The sequence below is a fragment of the Chelon labrosus genome (assembly GCF_963514085.1).
Source record: "Chelon labrosus genome assembly, chromosome: 1".
NCBI classification, from domain to species: Eukaryota; Metazoa; Chordata; class Actinopteri; order Mugiliformes; family Mugilidae; genus Chelon; species Chelon labrosus.
In genome coordinates this window covers 37044417-37067310 of record NC_140337.1, presented here as the reverse complement: position 1 = coordinate 37067310, position 22894 = coordinate 37044417, and the positions used below count along the sequence as shown (strand labels likewise).

Genomic DNA, 22894 nt, shown 5'->3' with positions numbered 1-22894 from the left:
GTACAGACTCATCATTTTAACTTTCCACCGGATTTGAACGGCCTGCTCCCCGACTGTTTGGCTAGCTCTGAGTGAGTGTTTTTAGCATTCGAAGCTAACCTCACCTGCCCTGCTTACCGGACGCCTAGTCTCCTCGCCGGCTGCACAACAGGTTCAACATCCTGAGCCTGCAGGATTTCCCCCCCGTGGGGGTTTTGTCCAGCTTACACCTGGAACCTGACCATCCAGTTGGTTGTGGCTCTCACCAGTGCAAGATCCGGGTCCCATCCGTCCAGCCAGACACCTCCCCCCAATCTCTGCATTTTATCTATACTTTTCATTTTTATCCCATTTTAAAGTTTTAGTTTTCGGCCCTCAGATTTTAGCAGTTTTTAGTTCTTAGCAGTTCTTCTCAGACTTTTTATCATTTCTTTTTTTTTTTTTACTTTAATAATATGTTTTAACTACATGTCTTAATTTTACAAGCTGAAGGCATCTTATCTACATTGGTCATTTTTATCCTGTCTTACAGTTTTAGTCCCTCAGTTTTTTGCTCCAGTGTCTCCTCATGGGGGCCCACCGCACTGGGAGCTGCTCTGGTCTACTGACGGGGGTGTTGTCCTGTGGGCGGCTCTGGCCCTGGTGGATGGGGGGCTCTGCACCTTGGCGTAGGGCCTCCTGTCTACCCGGGTTGAGGCTGTCTCCATGGCGGCACTGCCTTTAGTCGTACCTCTCGATGCGGTCGGCCCCCAAAGGTGGGTTTCTCCTGGCTCCAAGTCTCAGTGCCCGGCCATGTAGCGTGTACAGTGAGTGTGAGCCTTTGTGTGTGTGCGTGCGTATGTGTTTCTACGTGTGTGTGTGTGGGGGGGGGGGGGGGGGGGGGGGGGGGGGGGGGTGTCTCTGTGTTTTTACGGGGATGGGAGGGTTGGGTTTTGTCCTTAGTGTTTTTAGCCTGTGTTTTCTCTTTGCTGATTTTAGCCTCTATGAGGCACTTTGTATTGCTTTTAGTATGAAAAGTGCCATACAAATAAAATTTGATTTGATGATTTGATGATAGTGGAGCTAGAAACAATGAGCGAGTCCACAGGAAATCAAGGACATATTGAAATCCTCAAAGCTAAAAAATGGCTTTAGCCAACCTGCTGGAGACAAAAGCACATGGTGGACTGGTGAGATCCAGAGTACAGAACATCTCAGAGATGGATGCACCATCCAGCTTCTTCTTTGGTCTGGAGAAGAAACGAGGACAGAAGAATCCAGTGATCCACTCTCTCCTGTCAGACACAGGGCAGGAACTGACAGAACCTGGACAGATCAGAAGGAGAGCTGTTGGTTTTTATTCCTCTTTGTTCTCCAGTCAGTATGAAGAGGATGAGCCACTGTGTCAAGAGTTCTGCAACGAGCTGCCTCAGGTCTCTGAGGAGACCAACTCACAGCTGGAGAGGCCTTTACAGCTGCAGGAACTTCACGGCGCTCTGCAGAGCATGCAGGGGTGGAGGGCTCCCGGCATCGATGGCCTGACTGTGGAGTTTTATAAAGCCTTCTGGGACATTTAATCAGCTGATCTTTTAGATGTTTTTAATGAAAGCATGGCCTCAGGTTCATTGCCACTGTCCTGCCACAGAGCCATAATCACTCTCCTGCCTCAGAAAGGAAACCTGCAGGACATTAAGAACTGGAGCCCTGTGTCTCTGCTTTGTATGGATTACTAGATCTTGTCCAAAGTCCTGGCCAACAGGCTGAGAGCAGCTGTCCATCAAGTCGTCCATCAGGACCAGGTGTACTGTGTGTCCGGCAGGTCCATGGTAGATAATATCTACCTAATCCCAGATGTTTTGGAGGTCTCCAGCTCATTGGGTGTAGACTCTGGTCTGATTTCTCTGGATCAGGAAAAGGCTTTTGACCGCGTTGAACACTGCTTCCTCTGGAGAACTATGGAGAAGTTTGGGTTCAGCGCTGGTTTCATTGCTAAGATCAGGGTGTTGTACAGTGGTATTGAGAGTGTGCTGAAGTTCAGTGGTAGTCTGTGTGCTCCTTTCAGAGTGTGTAGAGGCATCTGACAGGGCTGTGCACTGTCTGGTATGCTCTGTGCACTCTCCCTAGAACCCCTGCTGCACAGGATACGCACAAGTACTGAAGGCCTGATTGGACCTGGTTTTAGAGAGAACATGGTTTTATCTGCTTATGCTGATGATGTCATTGTTTTTATAAAAAGCCAGCGTGAAATAGACATTTTAGCTAATATTACAAAAGATTTGAATGTTTTATCATCAGTGACTGTGAATTGGAAAAAAAGTGAAGCTCTTGCAGTCGGTGAGTGGCGTGACGGTCTCCCAGTTCTCCCCCAGAACCTGGTTTGGAAGAAAGATGGTTTGAAATACCTTGGTGTCTTTTTAGGAAACGAAATAATAGTCCAGAAGAACTGGGAGAGCGTCACAGACAAAATAGAGGGTAGACTGGCTAAATGGAAATGGATGCTTCCTCAGATGTCTTACAAAGGTAGAGTAGCCTCTCAGCTCTGGCATGGCCTGACATGTATGGACCCCCCCTCAGGTTTACTAGCCCAGATTCAAACAAAAATGATCAGTTTCTTCTGGGACGGTCTACACTGGGTACCACAGAGTGTACTGTTGTTATCCAGGGAGGAGGGGGGACAGGGCCTCGTCCACCTGGCCAGTAGAAGGAGGGGGGACAGGGCCTCGTCCACCTGGCCAGTAGAAGGAGGGGGGACAGGGCCTCGTCCACCTGGCCAGTAGAAGGAGGGGGACAGGGCCTCGTCCACCTGGCCAGTAGAAGGAGGGGGGACAGGGCCTCGTCCACCTGGCCAGTAGAACAGCCACATTCAGGTTCCAGTTCATCCAGAGGTTCCTGACAGGTCCGTCAGACCTGGTGTGGAGAGAAGTGGCTAGTTGTATTCTCAGACGTGTGAATAACCTGGGACTGGATGCTGCTCTGTTTTTAACTGATTCTAACTTTCTAAATGTAAGGGTTTTACCTCCGTTTTATCAGGTGTTTTAGATCCTGGGCTCTTTTTTGCCTTAAAGAAAGTGAAAAGTCTAACTCTCTGCACTGGTTGTTGAAGGAGCCACTGATCCACGGGGCGAAGCTGGATGTGTGCAGCGCTGCCACGCCTGGCCTGATGGGGGCGCTGCACCAAACTAAGACCTTGTGCCTGAAGCAGCTGGTGGATGCAGCAGGTCCAGACTTGACTGTTAACTCATCTTATTAATGATCATAGGAACATGAGGTAGAAAAGATAAATGGATTAAAGAGCTTTGATTTGATTCATTGAGTCAAGTCTGTCATGAAGTTCTGTCATTAATCCTCTTCTGATCAATGATGTTCTTGTCAAGTTCAGGATGAGAACTGAAGATCATTGTTTGCATGAATCATTCATCAGCACAGATTAGATCCTAAACTGATGGTACACACAACTGAAGAACTTTTGTGTCATTAATGAATAATTAGAGAGCTCCTGTTTGTTCTTGGGTAAGAAGGCCCTCGACCATACATGAGCCAGAAGACAAGAAAGACAATCTGCTGCTGGTGCTGGGAAATAAGAATGAAAAGGAATGAACCTGATTAAGACACAGGGAAATGTTGTGAAATCATTCATTCACTTCATAAATAGATAGTTGAACATTTAACATTTAATACATCAGTAGTTTACACTTCTTAACTTGTCTCTGTTCAATGGAGAATGGGACATATTTCAGACTGGAACCAGTCAAACATGTTTCACTCCAAATATTTCTCTTCAATGTGCTCAGAGCTGCTGCTGCTGTCTCTACAGCTGATGATGGGATTTGTTGTCCTCTCAGTCCCCCAGGTGGAGGTGGATTCAGGGGTGGAGTCTGTCCAACTGACCTGGAAAACCACAGCTCACCTGCCTGAAGACACTAAAGTGGAGTGGATGGACAGAGACAACAGGAAGGTCCATGTGTATCAGAACGGCTCTGACCAGCTTGAAGACCAGAACCAGATTTACAGAAACAGAACGAAGATGAATGAAGACCTGCTGAAAACTGGAGACCTCAGTCTGACCCTGAAATACCCCACAGATGGAGACACCAAGACCTACACCTGCACCGTCTACAACAAGGAGGGAGACATCCTGATGAAGAAACAAGTGATGCTCTATGTCAGAGGTTTGTTTTTTTTCTCCCTCTTTCTTTCTTTGTCTTTTCTTTCATTCGGTCTTTATTATTTTCATTCATTCTCTCTCTCTCTCTCTCTCTCTCTCTCTCTCTCTCAGTGCATGCTGGTAGTGAGTGTGGTGAGCAGAGACTCTGAGTGATTTCTGACTTTTTCTGTCTTTTTTGATGAATGTATCACCGTCAATGATCTGTTTGTGTCGGTGCAACCGTTGACGCTGTCCACAACAAAGGTCATTCTGTCTAATGTCCCCCCCCCCTTTATCACTGATGAGTTCCTAAGCAGAGAGTTATCTAGACATGGAAAAGTTGTGTCTCCTCTTAAAAAGATCCTCTCTGGCTGTAAGTCTCCATTGTTGAAGCATGTGGTGTCTCACAGGAGACAGCTCTACATGATCCTGAACAACCAGGATGAGGAGCTGTGGGGTCAGGGCGGGATGGTGCTGGTCAGCAGGACGGCCTGGACGGCGCTGCTGGTGAGGACAGTGTACAGGTTGAGGGAGAGGAGGGACTCACAGGAGGAAGATGTTGGTGTAAGTGGTGAAGATGACCTTGAGGAAAGTGAGATCAGCGGTGAAAACACTGTGAATGGTGGAAATGGTTTGAGTGGGACACAGGTGGGAGAGACAGGTGAGCTATGTGAAACACAGGTAGGTGCAGGTGAAGTGAGCAGAGCATGGTGTGAGCAGGTTGAAGAGGCTGAGATGGTGGAAGCAGAATCAGAATACAAATGTACTCCACGTAAACCAAGGACTGAAACTAAAAACACGTGTGCTGAAGCAAAATCAAGAGGAGTGAGAGCAGACAGACACAGAGAAGAAGCAGGAGCAGACAGACAGCAGTGCTGCTGAGGAAGACTGAGTCTGACAGCAGTCATCTGTCCCTTCTTAAAGGGGGGGGGGGGGGGGGGGGGGGGGGGCAGTCAGGAAAGAAAGGCTCACACAGCCACAATGGTCAAGTCCTTCCTCCAGGAAACAAAGAACATGAAAGGAGTTAAAGTGGAGGATTATTTTCCTGATCTGGAAGGTTTTTCCACCTCAGCCAGGTTCCACATGAGGAACAGAGAAGAATCAGCTTTAACTGATCAGGAAGTCTTCAGGCTGAGGACACTAGAGCTTAAAGTTAAGAGACAACACTTCAGCAGTGATGATGGAAAAGGCTCTTTGTTGCATTTGACCTCAGTTATTGTTTGTTCTTTTATTCCTCAGTCTGTACGGCTTCTTTTAGAGTGGGGAGTCTGAATGTAAATGGGGCCAGAGATGCTAAGAAGAGAGCTGTTATATATGAATCAGCTAGAATCAAACACATGGATGTTCTTTTTCTACAAGAAACACACAGTGATGCAAACAATGAGGTAGACTGGAACAGAGGATGGGAGGGGGAGGTGGTTTCTAGTCACCACACAGCAATCAGTGGAGGAGTGGGTCTCCTGTTCTCCAGGAACTTCACTCCAGCTTCTCTGGAGGTCCAGCATGTCCTAGAGGGGAGGTGTCTTTCAGCTAAGGCTCTTTTTGACCATTTTATTAATATCTATGCTCCAACCAACGGTGCAGAGAGGAGGATGTAACTGAAGCAAGTTAGTGACAAACTGAGTGACTGTGGCTCGGAGGATTTTTTATTCTTGGAGGGGATTTGAACTGAAAATGAGTTTTTAGAGTGTAACCATGCAGAGCCTCATCCAGCCTCCCAGCATGCTCTGAGGCAGCTGCTTCACTCTCATGGCCTGGTGGATGACTCCAGGCAGTACACATGGTCCCATTCTAGAGAAGATAGGGTCTTCTTAGCCAGACTTGACCCTTTTTATTGTTTGAAGCAACATTTTAATATTTTTAAAATGTGTAGAATCATGCCAGTTGGGTTTACAGACCATTCCCTGCTTTTATGTCATGTTTATATTAGAAACATTTGACCTAAGAGTGCATACTGGCATTTTAACTCAGTTTAACTTTTGATAAGAGGTTTAAAGATGTTCTTAGTTACTTCTGGAGACAGAGAACATGTGGATTTACATGTCTGAGACAGTGGTGGGACCATGGCAAGATAGAAATGAAGCTCTTGTGTCAGCAGGACACACTCAATGTCACAAGAGACATCACCAGATCTGTAAAAGACCTGGAGACTATATCAGTCTCCAGATCTATAAAAGACCTGGAGACTGATATAGTGGAGCTAGAAACCTGCAGGACATTAAGAACTGGCGCCCTGTGTCTCTGCTTTGTATGGATTACTAGATCTTGTCCAAAGTCCTGGCCAACAGGCTGAGAGCAGCTGTCCATCAAGTCGTCCATCAGGACCAGGCGTACTGTGTGCCTGGCAGGTCCATGGTAGATAATATCTACCTAATCCCAGATGTTTTGGAGGTCTCCAGCTCATTGAGTGTAGACTCTGGTCTGATTTCTCTGGATCAGGAAAAGGCTTTTGACCGCGTTGAACACTGCTTCCTCTGGAGAACTATGGAGAAGTTTGGGTTCAGCGCTGGTTTCATTGCTAAGATCAGGGTGTTGTACAGTGGTATTGAGAGTGTGCTGAAGTTCAGTGGTAGTCTGTGTGCTCCTTTCAGAGTGTGTAGAGGCATCTGACAGGGCTGTGCACTGTCTGGTATGCTCTATGCACTCTCTCTAGAACCCCTGCTGCACAGGATACGCTCAAGTACTGAAGGCCTGACTGGACCTGGTTTTAGAGAGAACATGGTTTTATCTGCTTATGCTGATGATGTCATTGTTTTTATAAAAAGCCAGTGTGAAATAGACATTTTAGCTAATATTACAAAAGGTTTGAATGTTTTATCATCAGTGACTGTGAACTGGAAAAAAAGCTCTTGCAGTCGGTGAGTGGCGTGACGGTCTCCCAGTTCTCCCCCAGAACCTGGTTTGGAAGAGAGACGGTTTGAAATACCTTGGTGTCTTTTTAGGAAACGAAATAATAGTCCAGAAGAACTGGGAGAGCGTCACAGATAAAATAGAGGGTAGACTGGCTAAATGGAAATGGATGCTTCCTCAGATGTCTTACAAAGGTAGAGTAGCCTCTCAGCTCTGGCATGGCCTGACATGTATGGACCCCCCCTCAGGTTTACTAGCCCAGATTCAAACAAAAATGATCAGTTTCTTCTGGGATGGTCTACACTGGGTACCACAGAGTGTACTGTTGTTATCCAGGGAGGAGGGGGGACAGGGCCTCGTCCACCTGGCCAGTAGAAGGAGGGGGGACAGGGCCTGGCCGGAGGGGGGACAGGGCCTCGTCCACCTGGCCAGTAGAAGGAGGGGGGACAGGGCCTCGTCCACCTGGCCAGTAGAACAGCCACATTCAGGTTCCAGTTCATCCAGAGGTTCCTGACAGGTCCGTCAGACCTGGTGTGGAGAGAAGTGGCTAGTTGTATTCTCAGACGTGTGAATAACCTGGGACTGGATGCTGCTCTGTTTTAACTGATTCTAACTTTCTAAATGTAAGGGTTTTACCTCCGTTTTATCAGGTGTTTTAGATCCTGGGCTCTTTTTAGCCTTAAAGAAAGTGAGAAGTCTAACTCTCTGCACTGGTTGTTGAAGGAGCCACTGATCCACGGGCGAGGCTGGATGTGTGCAGCGCTGCCACGCCTGGGCTGATGGGGGCGCTGCACCAAACTAAGACCTTGTGCCTGAAGCAGCTGGTGGATGCAGCAGGTCCAGACTTGACTGATGCCCGGGCCGTGGGCTCTCTGCTGGGTGGCTCAGAGGGTCCTGGGGCTCTGGAGGCAGAGGCTCTCTGGAAGGGACAGAGGCCTCATCAAGGCCCCATGATTTAGCTTCAAAGGCTTTTATCTCTGTTCTTAACCCTGCTGTTACCAAGAAGCTGAATGAGACTGTCTTCCATCTTTTCACTGAGTGGACAAGACTCACTGAATTCTTGAATCTTTTAACTGTTGTTGGTGAAAAGTTCTCTGAGAGCAGCTTCATCTTTGGTGCAGGCTACAAAAAGACAAAGCACATTAAGTGGCAGCTACTGAACTTCCTGTCAGGAGAGGCTGAATGAGCCATATACGTGAGCAGGAAGAACTAAATGGAGGACAGGGTGGGCCAGGAGGACACTTCAGTGTGGCTTTGTCATGTCAGGTCCAGACTTTGGCTTTCTCTACAATCATTCAATAAAGTCATGAAAACCTGCTGCTGCTGCTGCTGCTGCTGTCTCTACAGCTGATGATGGGATTTGTTGTCCTCTCAGTCTGTCAGGTGGAGGTGGAGGAGGGGGTGGAGTCTGTCCAGCTGCCCTTCAGAACCACAGCTCACCTGCCTGAAGACGCTAAAGTGGTGTGGTGGGACAGATACAACAGGATGGTCCATGTGTATCAGAACGCCTCTGACCAGCTTAAAGATCAGAACCAGATTTACAGAAACAGAACGAAGATGAATGAAGACCTGCTGGAAACTGGAGACCTCAGTCTGACCCTGATATACCCCACAGAGAGAGACAGTGGACGATACAGATGTATAGTCTACAACAAGGAGGGAAACATGCTGAGATGGAAAAGAGTGGAGCTCAGAGTGAAAGGTTTGTTTTCTTTCTTTCTGTCTCTCTTTGTCTCTAACTGTCTTTGTCTCTAACTGTCTTGTGTCTCCTCAGCAGACAGAGTCCAGGTCCAGGATGTAACGTCTCCTCTGATGGCTGTAGAGTCAGTTTGATCAGGTTGTTGATCTTTGATTATTGATCAGTGAAGGATCTGATGATGATTTCAAAGAAGATAAAGCTGCTGGTGAAGCAGAGTTCATGTCAGCGACCTCCTCCTGCTTCAAGTAAAACCCTCAAAGTCAGTCAACACGTTTGGAAGAGGGAACTAATGACCTTCATTCAAATGTCCAGCAGAGGACAGTCCTGACTGAAACCTTCAACAAGACACAAGTTAACATGAGCTTTTGAACATTTCTGGGACTTCTGATGTGTTGATGAAACCAGGACAGAAGGAACTGATCAGCAAATATGTTTTAAAGAACGTCTGAAAAAGAGAAAAGGAAGAAAAAGCCACAGTAAATAAATGACTGAGGACAGATTGAAATGAGCCTTTCAACAGCAACATTTAAAAGACATGAAGTGTGCAACGAGCTGTGGTACCCAGCAGGAGGCAGAAGACTGCAGAGGAGAGAGTGGAGAGGTTCCTGTTGGAATTCCAGGGTTAACCAGGAAACCACACACATCCTTTACTCAGTGATAAATCACATGTTCACACTGAGCGTCTAGAAACTGAGGAATCTGTTGAAGTCACAGTAAAGGAGCAATCAGCTTCCTGGCTGCTCCCTCCCTCCGCCCACCTGTGTGTGTGTCATCAGACCTTTGGGAACTTTTTTCCAGATCAGAGAATAATCAGTGATGAAAATAACCTTCAAACAGTGTGAACAGTGTGGCTGGAGCTGAGCTCTTTCCTTCATCTGACAACTATCAGAACCCAACATGATGATCTAGAAGGAATAAAGAGCAAGTGATCAGCTGATTCAGCAGAGTTTTACTTTAGTTTTTAGTTGAGTTTATTTCTTCCAGGGACCATGTACAAAGTGCATTAATCACAGAGTAGATCCACTGGACCAGGTTTAACAAATGGTGGTGGAGCTAGAGCAGAGCGTTGTATTATTTACTGATTTATGTGATAGGGACAGTTCACATTAATGAACATCTACTCAGACAGTCATAGATGTAAATATGATGGATTCTAGCAACAATGCTCATTTTCATCCACAGTCCCTAGACAGGTAACACAAACACATGATAAGACATAGGACAGGACAATAGATCACAATGAGAACACACATGTTCAGGTCAGACTGGATATTTATTGAAACATTCAACTAAACTCATCATGTTTTCTCTCCACATATTTAATCATAAACTTTTTACATTTTTAAACAAACTTTAGTTTCTTAAACTCTGAATGTGGAACAAGCAAAGCTTTATATTATAAACACATGAAAAATCTAATTTGAAATAAAAACACATCAGTGTCTTTAGTTCTTATTGTTATTTAATGAAATAAATCAATCTCATGCCTCTCTCTGTCTGTAGTCTTTAGAGTTTATTTTCAGTGTAAACCCTTTTTCACAGGCCAACAACAAAACAATAATAATATATTCATTCATTCATTCATTCATCTTCTGTAACCTCTTGTCCAGCTGTCATTGGTCTAGAGGGGGGGTCCACCCTGGACAGGTCTCCAGTCTATCCCAGCTGTCATTGGTCTAGAGGGGGGGTCCACCCTGGACAGGTCTCCAGTCTATCCCAGGGCTAACACAGAGAGACACTCACACCTACGGCCAATTTAGAATCACCAATGAACCTAACCAGCATGTCTTTGGACGGTGGGAGGAAGCTGGAGAACCTGGAGAGAACCCACGCAGACACAGGGAGAACATGCAGACTACACACAGAAAGGAACCAGTGGGCCTGGATTAGAACCCAGAACCTTCTGGCTGGGAGGCATCAGTGCTAACCACCACACCACTGTGCCGCCCTACAAATTCAATTCTAATACTTATTCTAATGTAATCTGATGATCTTCTATTTCTACTAAAAGAATGGAATGAATATTAATGGATGGAATTGCTCCTAAAATGTTCAACAGTATTTTTCTAAAATGCTTGACTCAGCAAAAACCCAACAAACTATTGTGTGTTCATCAACTGTAAACAAATGTCATGTCATTGTGTTACGTGACAGGCAGGGTCAGGGGGCACAATTGTTTGTGTCTGTGTGTTTTCCCTCCTCTTCCCCTCTTCCTCCTCCTCCTCCTCACTCCTCTCAGGTAAACTCCCATCAATTAGCCTACACCTGTGGATCCCAGCTGGCCAATCATCCAGGTTCCAGTAGAACAGGAGCGTAGCTGCAGTCATGGTTCTCTGTTCTCTGCCTGTCTGCACTGTGCTATACTTGCTTTAGTAAACTTCCTAGTTTCAACCTGGAGCTTTGTGGAGTCAGTCAGTGTGACTAGGTAAGTTTTGGAGTACTCTATACATGTTCCAGTCACGTAGTACTTCCTTGTCTATGAACACTAGGTTTTAGGCTTGGTGCCACTGTAGCCCTGTAGAAATCATTTAGGTTACAGTGCAAAAGAAAAATCCATATAGCATGATTTAATGTTGAATTAAAAGTTCATGGTCTTTAAAAGAGGAAGTTCATAATATTAAAATGTTTTATAAATGAGACTATTTACAGCTGAAAGAATAAATCTATAAAAGTCTTTTAGTTCATCAAGTTTCTATCAAATATCTGTGATTCTGAAGAAAATGAGAGACAGACGCTCTGGACCAGAGAGCTAAGACGGAGGCATGGTGGTGTGGGGAGCATTTCAGTTTAGTGGTGGAGGTTGACTACTCGTTGGTCCTGATAGAAACTTCTGTGTGACCTGAAGAGCTGAATATGATGCGTCTGCTTGTGTCTGGTTCTATATCTAACTGTTCTAGTGTAAATGTGGTAGATTGATTTGATTAAAAAGCTGATAATGAAAATGAGTTCATGAGACAGTAAAAACAGCTATTAAAATCAATTTAAAAAATGATAAATGAAATCAATAATTTAGGAAAAACAGAGAAAAGGGAATTAGTTGATGGGAAGATGTAAGATTTGTAGTCCTCTTCTAATTGATGATTTAAAATTCATGTGAACAAGATCAAAAATGTGAGGTTAAAGTACTAAAGTGACTTGAGCGAGATTAAAAATGGTTCTAAATGTTCCTGTCAGATTAGTTTATCTGTCATCAACCTGTTGGGCCTTTTAAAAACTTATTGGTGATCGATTTCAGGTATGTTCGGAGTGTTTATGCCCCTCAACTTTAGATGTTGGTTAACACGTCGTATTGTGTATGTTTTCCGAACACTTTAAGTACATTGTGAGTACTTTAGGAGCATTTTCTTGGAGGTTTTAAATGATATAAATTCATTGGAGGGATATATTTCATTTAAGATTTTAAAATCTATCTCTTTATGTTGAGGAGGGATTGGAGATTGAAGGAATTTAGTCCTAATAGACTTTTTCCATAGTTTTGAAAACAGACTGGACAGGTAAGTGTCAAACACCAACAGCTCACTGTTCTCACTATTGCACCAACTTCCAGCCTGACCACTGATGATCTAACACCACACTTCTTTACAGATACTTCCTCACGCTCATGGTTTAGTCTTTAATCAGTTATATGCTCAATGTTGGACCAAAGCTGTGCATATGATTGATAAAGATTAAAGATTTAGGTGAAGCTTAACTTTCCTCTCCTCTTGCAGGCAAGAAATGTCTGATGTTTTTTTACATGTCATATTTGAATAGCCTTTTTCATGTAGTTTAAAAATAAATAATAATCAAAACTATTTTAGTCTAATAAAACCAGAGATGGGGCAGCACAGTGGCGAGGTGGTTAGCACTGATGCCTCACAGCCAGAAGGTTCTGGGTTCTAATCCAGGTCCACTGGTTCCTTTCTGTGTGGAGTTTGCATGTTCTCCCTGTGTCTGCGTGGGTTCTCTCCAGGTTCTCCAGCTTCCTCCCACCGTCCAAAGACATGCTGGTTAGGTTCATTGGTGATTCTAAATTGGCCGTAGGTGTGAGTGTCTCTCTGTGTTAGCCCTGAGATAGACTGGAGACCTGTCCAGGGTGGATCCCCCCTCTAGACCAATGGTGATTCTAAATTGGCCGTAGGTATACATGTGAGTGTGAATGGTTGTCTGTCTCTGTGTGTGGCCCTGCGATGGACTGGCGACCTGTCCAGGGTGTACCCCTGCCTCTCGCCCGATGACAGCTGGGATAGGCTCCAGCAGACCCCCGTGACCCTTAACAGGACTAAACGGGTATAGAAGATGAATGAATGAATGAATGAATTATCCACTGATAATAATCATAAGTGAATGAGCTCAGCTCCTGTTTCACGGTGTGCATCCATGCGTAAAGTGAGAAACACAGCTGATGCTCCAGAAGGAAGTCACCCCAAAGATATGGTAAAGAGAGTCACACTGAACTCTAGAAACAACCAGGACCTTCACAGGGTATTTCAGACTAACCTTGTACACATCTGACTTCCAGTACAACTCTGAGCTCTGCCACATGCAGAAATACTCAGATGACACTGCGATAGTTGGCTGTATCAAGGATGGACGGGAGGAGGAGTACAGGAGCCTGGTCGCGGACTTCATGAGGTGGTGCAGGTCCAACCATCTGCAGCTGAACACCTCCAAGACCAAGGAGATGGTGGTGGACTTCAGAAGGAAGAAATCACATCTCCAACCTGTGTCCATCAACGGGGTCGATGTGGAGGTGGTCAGGACTTACAAATATCTGGGGCTGCAGCTGGACGACAGGCTGGACTGGACTACAAACATGGACACAATACACAGGAAAGGACAGAGCCGTCTGTACTTCCTGAGAAGGCTGGGTCCTTCAACGTCTGCAAAAAACTGCTGCAGATGTTCTACCAGTCTGTGGTGGCCAGCGTCCTCTTCTATGCTGTGGTTTGCTGGGGAGGAAGCAGCAAGAAGAGGGACGCTGCTCGACTGGACAGACTGGTGAGGAGGGCTGGCTCAGTGGTGGGCACAGAGCTGGACTCTCTGGTGACAGTAGCAGAGAGAAGGACCCTGGACAAACTGCTGTCCATACTGGACAACGCCCACCACCCTCTGCACAACACCTTCATCAGGCAGAGGAGTGTGTTCAGTGGCAGGCTGCTGTCTCAGTCCTGCTCCACCAACAGACTGAAGAACTCTTTCGTCCCCCTGGCCATCAGACTGTACAACAGCTCTCAGTGATGGTAGGAGACACAATAGACAATGGACAAACCTTTTGCACCTACTTACTGGACACTCTGTCATTACCATGTCTGTCTACCTCTGCTACATCTGGTGACTGTGATTTTCATTCATCTTCTCCCATTTGTAGCTCTCATATTTATAAAAAAAAAAAAAAAAAAAAAAAAACCCTTCTACTTCTACTGGTCACTTTATATTTATATTTCTAACAGGTCACTTTATATTTTTAACATAGTTTATAGTTGTATAAACATTTTATTTCTAGTCACTTTCTATTTTTTATATAGCTTTTGTATTTTATGTTCAATGTTTGTAACTGCTACTGGATGCTTGAATTTCCCTTGGGATTAATAAAGTATCTATCTATCTATCTATCTATCTATCTATCTATCTATTCTGTATTTCACCGAGGTGGAGCAATGCATCTGTGGTGTCGGTGCAGGTCTCTTCTGCATCAGTGTTGGTCTGGTCTCAATCTTTCCTCACGTTGACGTGATGCCTCTGTCACTGGTTTACCTCTCTGGTAGCCAAGATGAACGTAGGAGACCAGGCTGGAGCAAGCTGATGCTGCGCAAGTGTGTCACCACACACTGAAACTACTGCACCAAATAACTCAAACCCACCACCCTGTGTTTGGATTGTGACACCATTATACAGCAACTTTAAGTCTTCATCAATTCTTTTTAATACAAAATCAACACCACACTTGTCAATATCACCAGCTTTTGCTATAGCAAGGAGTCTGATTGCTGCCAGTTTTGACCTAAACTTGGGGTTTATGTTTCCTAAAGTCTAATAAACCATCAGTAATTTATTTACTGAAGCATGTGACCCAAGGGGATTGCAGATCTCTATTTCGTCAGTGTATAAAATGATCTGTAAAGCAGAAGGTTTCACTGAAAACAGTGGGTGGGTTCTGAAAAGGCTCCCATCAACAATATCATACAAAAATCCATCTTTGTGGCAACTCTGTGGCGTGGTCCGGATCATATCAAAAATCCTAGAATTGGACAACAGCTGTTCAAGACTCTTAACCAGGGACACATAGTAAAAACTTCTGTTTTTAATTCCAAGAACTCTTGATTGTCCTTTCTTAACTCGACAAACCCTCTGAGACATAACCACCTCCTCTGGTTTCACTGGGTTAAAAAGCCTCTGGATGGTGCTGTCTTGCATGTATGTGGTGGCCATCAAGGAGAAAGGATCTTGAAACTTGTCTAATGTAGCCAGTACTTCCTCTTGTAGCTGCTCCACGCTGTCTGAATGTCTTTCAAAGATCCTCTTCATTGTGTCCCTCAAGGTGCTCAGAAGAGTAGTTTGATACTGCTGGACTTCAGAAACAATGCTGTTGACGCTCCTCTGAAACACAGTCAAGAATGAAGTGTCAGATACATGATGTTTGTCCAGTACAACTAGCATAACCATTCTTAAGACTCATTTGAGGATTTCACACCAAAATGGTCACTGTCCTTGAACAATGTGGATCATTTGCATATTCAAAATTACATCCAAATATGACCCCCTGTTGCTTGTAGTAACTGAAAGATGCTAACACTAATACAAACTGCATCCTAATAGCACCAGCATTACAACAATTAAAGCTAACATTAAGTTTTGAAAAATATTGAAATTGAGGATAACTATGGGGCTGTTGTTGCTCTGACAGTGGGAATATGAAATTATCCAGTTAGAGAAATGTCAGGTTACACCCTCTCAGGGTTCTTACACCTTTTCCAGAGTCAAAGCACTGTTCAAACACTTTCAAGAATTGTTTTCACACTGCACTTCTTCACAGTACTGCTACTGATGCAATTATGCGTATACATTTATAAAAATGGTCTCCTACTAAGCAGTTTACTGACTAAACACTCTCTAGTGAATCATTTAAGAATATAGAGCATTTTTAACACTTGCTTTATAAAATCCATTTTCCTACAGCACTTTTAATATCATTAAAGGATAAACCTGTTGCCATAATGGTAAAATCACAATAATGATGATAATATTAACACTGGGTTATGTGCAATACCTGAGACAGGTGACATCTCTCCCTCACATTGATGGCAAATGCAGCTGCACGTCTAATATTTGCACTTGATGCACCAGCTCCTTCCTGTAAATATGTTGTGTTAATAATATACATTAATATACTCTGTACATAGAAGACTGGTTCACATCAAATGTTGGATAATATTATCATACTGGACCTTAGCTGATTATCAGGGTGTGGAATCTGATGACATGTAGGCTCTGGGTTCAACATTTCATTGGAGATGACAGGTGTGTTGACTTCACTGTTGGTCCTTTGCATTCCCCGTGTTTCAGTGGCACAGTCAGAACAAACTGGGATGTCAAAATGTTCACTTCAACCCGAGATAGGTCAGATGCAGCTGATGTCATCCATCCAGTAGGTGGGTGCCCAGGGGTAAAATATAGAGCATGTGTGCGTCTAATGTGGTAGTAAAAGGAGTTGAAGACTCTGTATTCAGCAGTACAGCCATCAAATCAGGACTGGGACTATGTGCTGTGCTAATATGGCTCCAGAGAGACTTCAGTGTTAATGCAACGAAAACCAAGCAAATCACAGATGAATGCTGACACAAGATGTTTAAGCCATGGGAAAATCTCCACTAATCTGAAAAATGAGTCCACACTAGAAAAACACAAATTGCAAAAGGGAGTAGTCCAGGTATTTGAAGAGCAGCACTGAACTAGAAAATTCCCGCGGAAATTTTTGAAGTGCCGAGTGGGCTGTTGCCGGGGTTGTGTATTGAAAAAGCACACCTAAAATAGTAATTTTTAACATGTATATTTACACACATGAGCCACTAATTCTACCATTAGCCACAATTGTTAGCAATTAGCATGTCTTTAGATGCAGTCAAGCATTAGCTGCTAATGTTAGCAATTAGCATGTCTTTACGACCATGAGCAGCTAGCACGCTGGCCGCTCTTGGTAGTAAAGCATTAGCCACTAATGTTAGCAATTAGCATGTCTTTACTAAGTAGCATGTCTTTACTACCATGAGCAGCAGCTATAACAAAAAGCACAACTCAAATAGTCATTTAAGGCCTGGTTCGCCTGGCTCGCACGCTAGCTACTCATGGCAGTAAAGCATTAACCACAAATGTTAGCAATTAGCATGTCTTTACTACCACGAGCGGCTGGCACGCTAGCTACTCATGGCAGTAAAGCATTAACCACAAATGTTAGCAATTAGCATGATTCGCTAGCCACTAATTTTAGCATTGGCTTCGTGTGGTATAGCTTCACAATACCCTCAAATAGTAATTTTTAACATGTATATTTACACACATGAGCCACTAATTCTAGCATTAGCCACAAATGTTAGCAAATAGCATGTCTTTACATGCAGTCAAGCATTAGCCGCAAATGTTAGCAATTAGCATGTCTTTACTACCACGAGCGGCTAGCACGCTAGCTACTCATGGCAGTAAAGCGTTAACCACAAATGTTAGCAATTAGCATGTCTTTACTACCATGAGCAGCTAGCACGCTGGCTGCTCTTGGTAAGTAAAGCATTAGCCACTAATGTTAGCAATTAGCATGTCTTTACTACCATGAGCAGCTAGCACGCTGGCTGCTCTTGGTAAGTAAAGCATTAGCCACTAATGTTAGCAATTAGCATGTCTTTACTACCATGAGCAGCTAGCACGCTGGCTGCTCTTGGTAGTAAAGCATTAGCCACTAATGTTAGCAATTAGCATGTCTTTACTAAGTAGCATGTCTTTACTCCCATGAGCAGCAGCTATAACAAAAAGCACAACTCAAATAGTCATTTAAGGCCTGGTTCCTTCTGACTGGATGGGTGTGAGTTTGATGTCATGCAGGGTACAACAAACCAAACAGGATGAGGAGGATGCAGTAGGCCTGGCTGAGAGAGCGAGACACTGAGAAGGGTCGTCCTTTATGCCCTTCTACAAACTGAAGGGCAGGTACAGGCAGCAGAGCCCTCCCAGCTCCACCTGAAAGCCAGCATCAAATAAGGAAGAGAGTGGGAGGGATCGTCACACCCCCACCTTTAAGAGGGGCATCCTCACTAGGATCCCCAGACAAAGAACGAGCAAATCGTAACAATTGATCGTTAATCATAATAATTTCAACAATAAAACTCATTACTCCTACCTGAGCAATAGTTTAACAGTTTACGGCACAGTCTTACAGTTAGAAAAACAATAATATTAAACTTAACACATCCAGGCTGTAACAAGGAATCAGCGATGAAGTGAAGACCTTCAAATTGTCCTGCGAGTCCAGCTCTTTGTCTCATGTTGGACGTCACTGCAGTCTGTCTGGATCAGCTGGAGGAAAACTATATGCAGACAAATAGACATGTCAAATAATGTTATGTAACATACTGAATATAACTCTTATGAGTGTTCAACAGCTCATTATTTATTTCATTAAAAACATCATATTATATTAAATTACTCCAATTATATATATATACTATCATTAATGTTGTTACAAGCCATAAACGTTTCGTACTTTATGTGATGGAATAATATATTTTTCAGTTTGACACAGTTTTAGTGGCTAACCCCACTAGCCTCCACGTTAGCTCGCGGCAAACTCCCGCGGGTCTGCGGTTAAATCCCGGTTAGCTCGCGGTTAAGTCCCGGTTAGCTCGCGGTTAAATCCCGGTTAGCTTGCCGTTAGCTCGAGGCTAGCTCGCGGTTAGCTCGAGGCTAACTCCGCGGTTTAGTCTCCCCATTGTAACAGTCTGAGAGTCCCTAATGTTTTGTCAGTCTGTGTCTGTAATGCTATAGTGGGAGGGGAGGTGGGGGGGTTGGAGTGGGGGGGTCATAGTGTCAGGTTCTGGCTCCCTACTATAGTCCTGTAATGGGTTTAGGGGGTCATAATGTTTTGGCAGTCTATTACTGTAATGCTTAAATGGAGTGGAGGGGGGTCATAGTGTCAGATTCTGCAGCCCAACTATAGTCCTGTAATGGCTTAAGTGGTCATAATGTTTTGGCAGTCTGTGTCTGTAATGCTATAGTGGGAGGGGGGGTGGGGGGGGTTGGAGTGGGGGGGTCATAATGTCAGGTTCTGGCCCCCTACAGTACTGCAGTAATGGTTTGAGGGGGTTTTAATGTTTTGGCAGATCATGTTTTCCAGCAGCTGCGTGTGTGAACGTGTGTAAGCTGGTTGGGGTCTGGTTGTCATGGCTACCAGGGTCAACTGCTCCTGTCAGAATGTCAGTTGGAAGACGGGGAGAGAGAGAGAAAATGCTGAAAAAACGCCTCGAACAGGAAGGACTTGTGGCCAAACCGTATTTCCAATCATTGAACCGACTTAACTTTGGGCATCTTGAGGCTTTCCTGAACGTCTACATATGCAATTTGTGGGTAAAATGAAGAAATGTGACCTATTTAAAGCGATTCAAAAAAGGTTACTTCTGCTTTCCTCCAGAAATTTCCCTGCCTTTTTAACATGGCAGTCTATGGAGCTGTGGATGGGTGTTGCTGGCGCATCTTTGTGTCTGACGCCAAAACTATAAGACTTACAGCTTTAGCAGACGGATATGAGTGAGAAGACAAATTTTCCTACGTTTCTATGTATAAATTATGTCTGTCGTGTGAAATTTGTGGCCATGGGAGCAGTTTCTGTACAGTTTTTTGACTAATTTTCTTCTCTCCTCCTCACTCTAGCTGATGATGTCATCCACTCTAGCGCAAACATTCCGCGCAATACACACCCATTATAAACCCTGAAATTTGAGTAAAAACCTACACAACTCTGAGGCTTCATAGTTTAAAAACGGTAAAAGTTGTCGATAAGTGAAGTGAATCTCTGAAGAGAAGGCAAGAGTACCTACGTTTTAAAGTTCAAATGAAGTCTCTCGGTTAAAGTATGCCAGAGCAGTTCATTGTTGAAAATGTCTGTTGATTTATTTATTTTTTCGGGCTTCTCCATTCATTTCAATGGGAAATTTATCGCGGTTTTTCGCGAATAAATTCGCGAAAAACTCACGAATCCCTTATAAAAGTAATAGCACGGGATTCGGGATCAAAACACACGTTTTGATATATCATGTGTTGGGGTCCTCTCGCCGGTTCGGGCCGCATTAATCGGCGAAAAAGGGCGGAAAATGAATAATAAGTAAAAAAAATAAAACTGCAAAGAAACACGCAGAAGATCAATAGTGGCCTCGTGCCTATGGCACGAGGCCACTCCTCCCATAGCTTGCTATGGGAGGAGTGGCCTCGTGTCATAGGCACTCGGCACTAATTATTACCGCTTAAATCTGAATCATTTGAACTTTACTTTGGCGGGCACATACGAACTAGAGAGGTCAATACCAAATCTGGGCGGGAAGGGGGGTGGATCATACCAAGATTATTTAATTTACATAGTGATGTGATTATACAGGGATCAACAACCGGCCTAGAAATTAAAATATAATTTATAGTTCTAGTATTCTCCAATTATGTATGTTTGTATTCCATTATTATCAGTTTTCTTACACGTTTTACCCAGACTGACATGGTCTGCACCACCCCCCCTTACTACCCTCATGTGGTCTCGTCTGCCCTGCGACGGTTGGGAGAAGGACCTGGACGGGATTCTGTCGCGGTAAGGAGAAAACAACGTTATATTAAAAATTATAAAGTTATAAGTTTTACAGTTACGTTACAGTTTTACTCTTCACATTTACTCCACTCATCGCGATGAACTGCGGCCGTATCAATGAATGAATCGGCCTCTTCAGTGTAAACTCCAGCTAGCTAGCTAGCTTAGCTAATGTTAGATGACTTTGCAGGTTTGCTGCTACAGCGTCGTTACAAGTGTTTTCTTGTGCTTTTTCTCCTGCGACTCATTGAAAACGTTGTTGATACATTTTATATATATATATATATTTATCAGAAGAGTAAGTTGTGCCATGGTTTGTCTCCACTTCCTTGTCCATGTCCTGTTTTATTGTGAAGCTCCATGTCTTGTCCTCCTGTGAGTCCCTGGTGTGTCTCACCTCCACCTGTGTCTGGTGTCCTCATGTGTTTGTCCTCAGTGTTGGTCTGTGTCCATGCCGTGTGTTCCTGTGGTGCCTCCGTGAGTTCATAAACTCTGTTTTGTTTCACTGCACTAGTTTCTGTGTCTGTCTGCATCAGGGTCCAGGTCCCTAAACCCTAACATGTTGTTTCTAATTGTGTCTGTCATTTCCATCTAATAATTGTGTTTAGATTGATTGATTGATTTATCTGAGGATGAGAATGCTGCTTTACCAGACAAAGCTGGCCCAGGTGAAACAGGAACTGTGTCGTCACTTCAAGGATCACCTCCAGTACCCCCCCCCCCCACAGCTTCCTGCTCCTCCACAATATGTGGTCTACACAGACACTGAGCTGGAACCACCATGTTGAGATGGTCTGCTCTGGTAGAGAGGAGGAATCTGCCGTGTCCAGAGAGCTGAGATGAGATGCAGCTGGTGAGGAACAATCTTGAGAGCAAGTCACCAAGGAGAGAAGTTCTCCAGTGAGGTCACCACAATAGCTGAGAGACTAGTGGAGTATTATCCCATGCTACAGGAGAAAGACGACCCATCAGACATGGAAGTGAGAGATAGATTATTGGATTGTTGTGTGATATTCAAAGGGTTTTTTCCAACCAGTGCCTTTTTCCACCACAGCTGAGCAGGTACAGTTATCTTCAGAAGAGCATTCTGAATGGGACGTCCCCACAGAAGAGGCAGGGGCCCAGACCAGAGAGAAGACGTCACATTGACTTGTCTCCAAGGGACCAGGGACAAGATGATGACGCAGACTCAAGTGGTGCATCAACAGTTCTTCTGCCACCTGGGAGCAGTTCTGAAGGCCACGCTTCAGGTGACACCAAGGCCAGGTGATACTGTCCTAGTTTAGTATCTAATGATAGATTACAGGTGTTTCAACTGTACATTGAAGTTATGATCAGGCTCTGATGTGTTGGGATGTGACAGTAGTTTTCACTTATTTGATTCCATTGTGTAGAAATGACAGTAAATGTTGTGTTTGCTGCTTCAACCTGTCGTATCATTCAGAGGACATGTCCAGTACCTGCTGCTGATTTGTGTCTCCTTTTAGTGGACAAAGACAGTCTGGCAACACAGGCCAGGCATCACAAGACTCTGCAGGAGACGGATCAGAAACCAGAACCCAACCAAGATGCTGTGAGCCAGATCCTTGAGCTGGAGTTTCAGGTGAGAAGAGCCTTCATTGACAGTGACGTTGTGAAAGAAGACGACAGAGCAGCAGAGGTTTCTGAGGCGTGTGCATGTTTCAAAGAGCTTCATCACGTATGCACTTGTTGTTTCTGGCTTCTCCACAGAGTTAGCATCGCTGCAGACTTTAACACTTCTTATTTGCGTCGTTGCAGGTGATGGATGAGCTGCGGAGGATTCTGGATGAGGACGACGGCCAGTTGATGAATGAAACAAAGAAGAGATGGGCCGACTTGTGCTCCACGGTGCAGTTTGATGGTGTTTGGAGGAAAGTGTTGAAGCCGCCCATGAGCCTGGGTGCAGGTAAGTAACTCTGCTGTCTTTAACACATGGAGCTGTCTCAGCAGACACAATTCATAGAGCTGCTGTCAATGCACAACACTGATTCAATGAGAACACAATGACAGTGCTGTTCACTGCAAAGCATCTTTTATCACCTGACCATAAAGAAAGCTCATCAGACGCTGACTTTGAACTCAAACTTGATTTATTGTGTTCCTTGTTCAGGGCGCTACCCTCACTCTTCCCCTCACAGTCTGCGCCGCCTCAGAAGATGGGACAGGCCAGTGAGGCGTTGCTTCATGTCCTTCAGCTGAGTTTGTTCAGAAGAATGAATCCTCTAAGTGTTTAGTGGCACACACTCTTTAAACAGTGACTGAGCCACAAGTTCTTTTCATGTTCTCTCCTGTCTTTAGAGCAGAAATGATCCGTTTGAATAAAGCACATGTCAGTATGGTTGTGTTCATAGATATATACAGCTCTGGAGACAATGAAGAGACCACTCCCACCAATGTTTCTGAAAGC

General features: G+C 44.4%; 1 protein-coding gene across 1 annotated transcript in view; it reads left to right on the top strand.

Moving 5' to 3' along the window:
* The window catches only part of LOC311488067 (butyrophilin-like protein 2), a gene marked incomplete at both ends in the record, with an annotated part of 34448 nt that extends 25663 nt beyond the window's left edge, over positions 1-8785 (top strand). The window contains 2 exons of the mRNA XM_084544573.1: positions 3801-4127; positions 8730-8785. Of these exons, the coding sequence (XP_084400699.1) occupies positions 3801-4127; positions 8730-8785 (383 nt within the window). The remainder of the gene's footprint in view (positions 1-3800; positions 4128-8729) is intronic.
* Positions 8786-22894: the final 14109 nt, after the last annotated feature.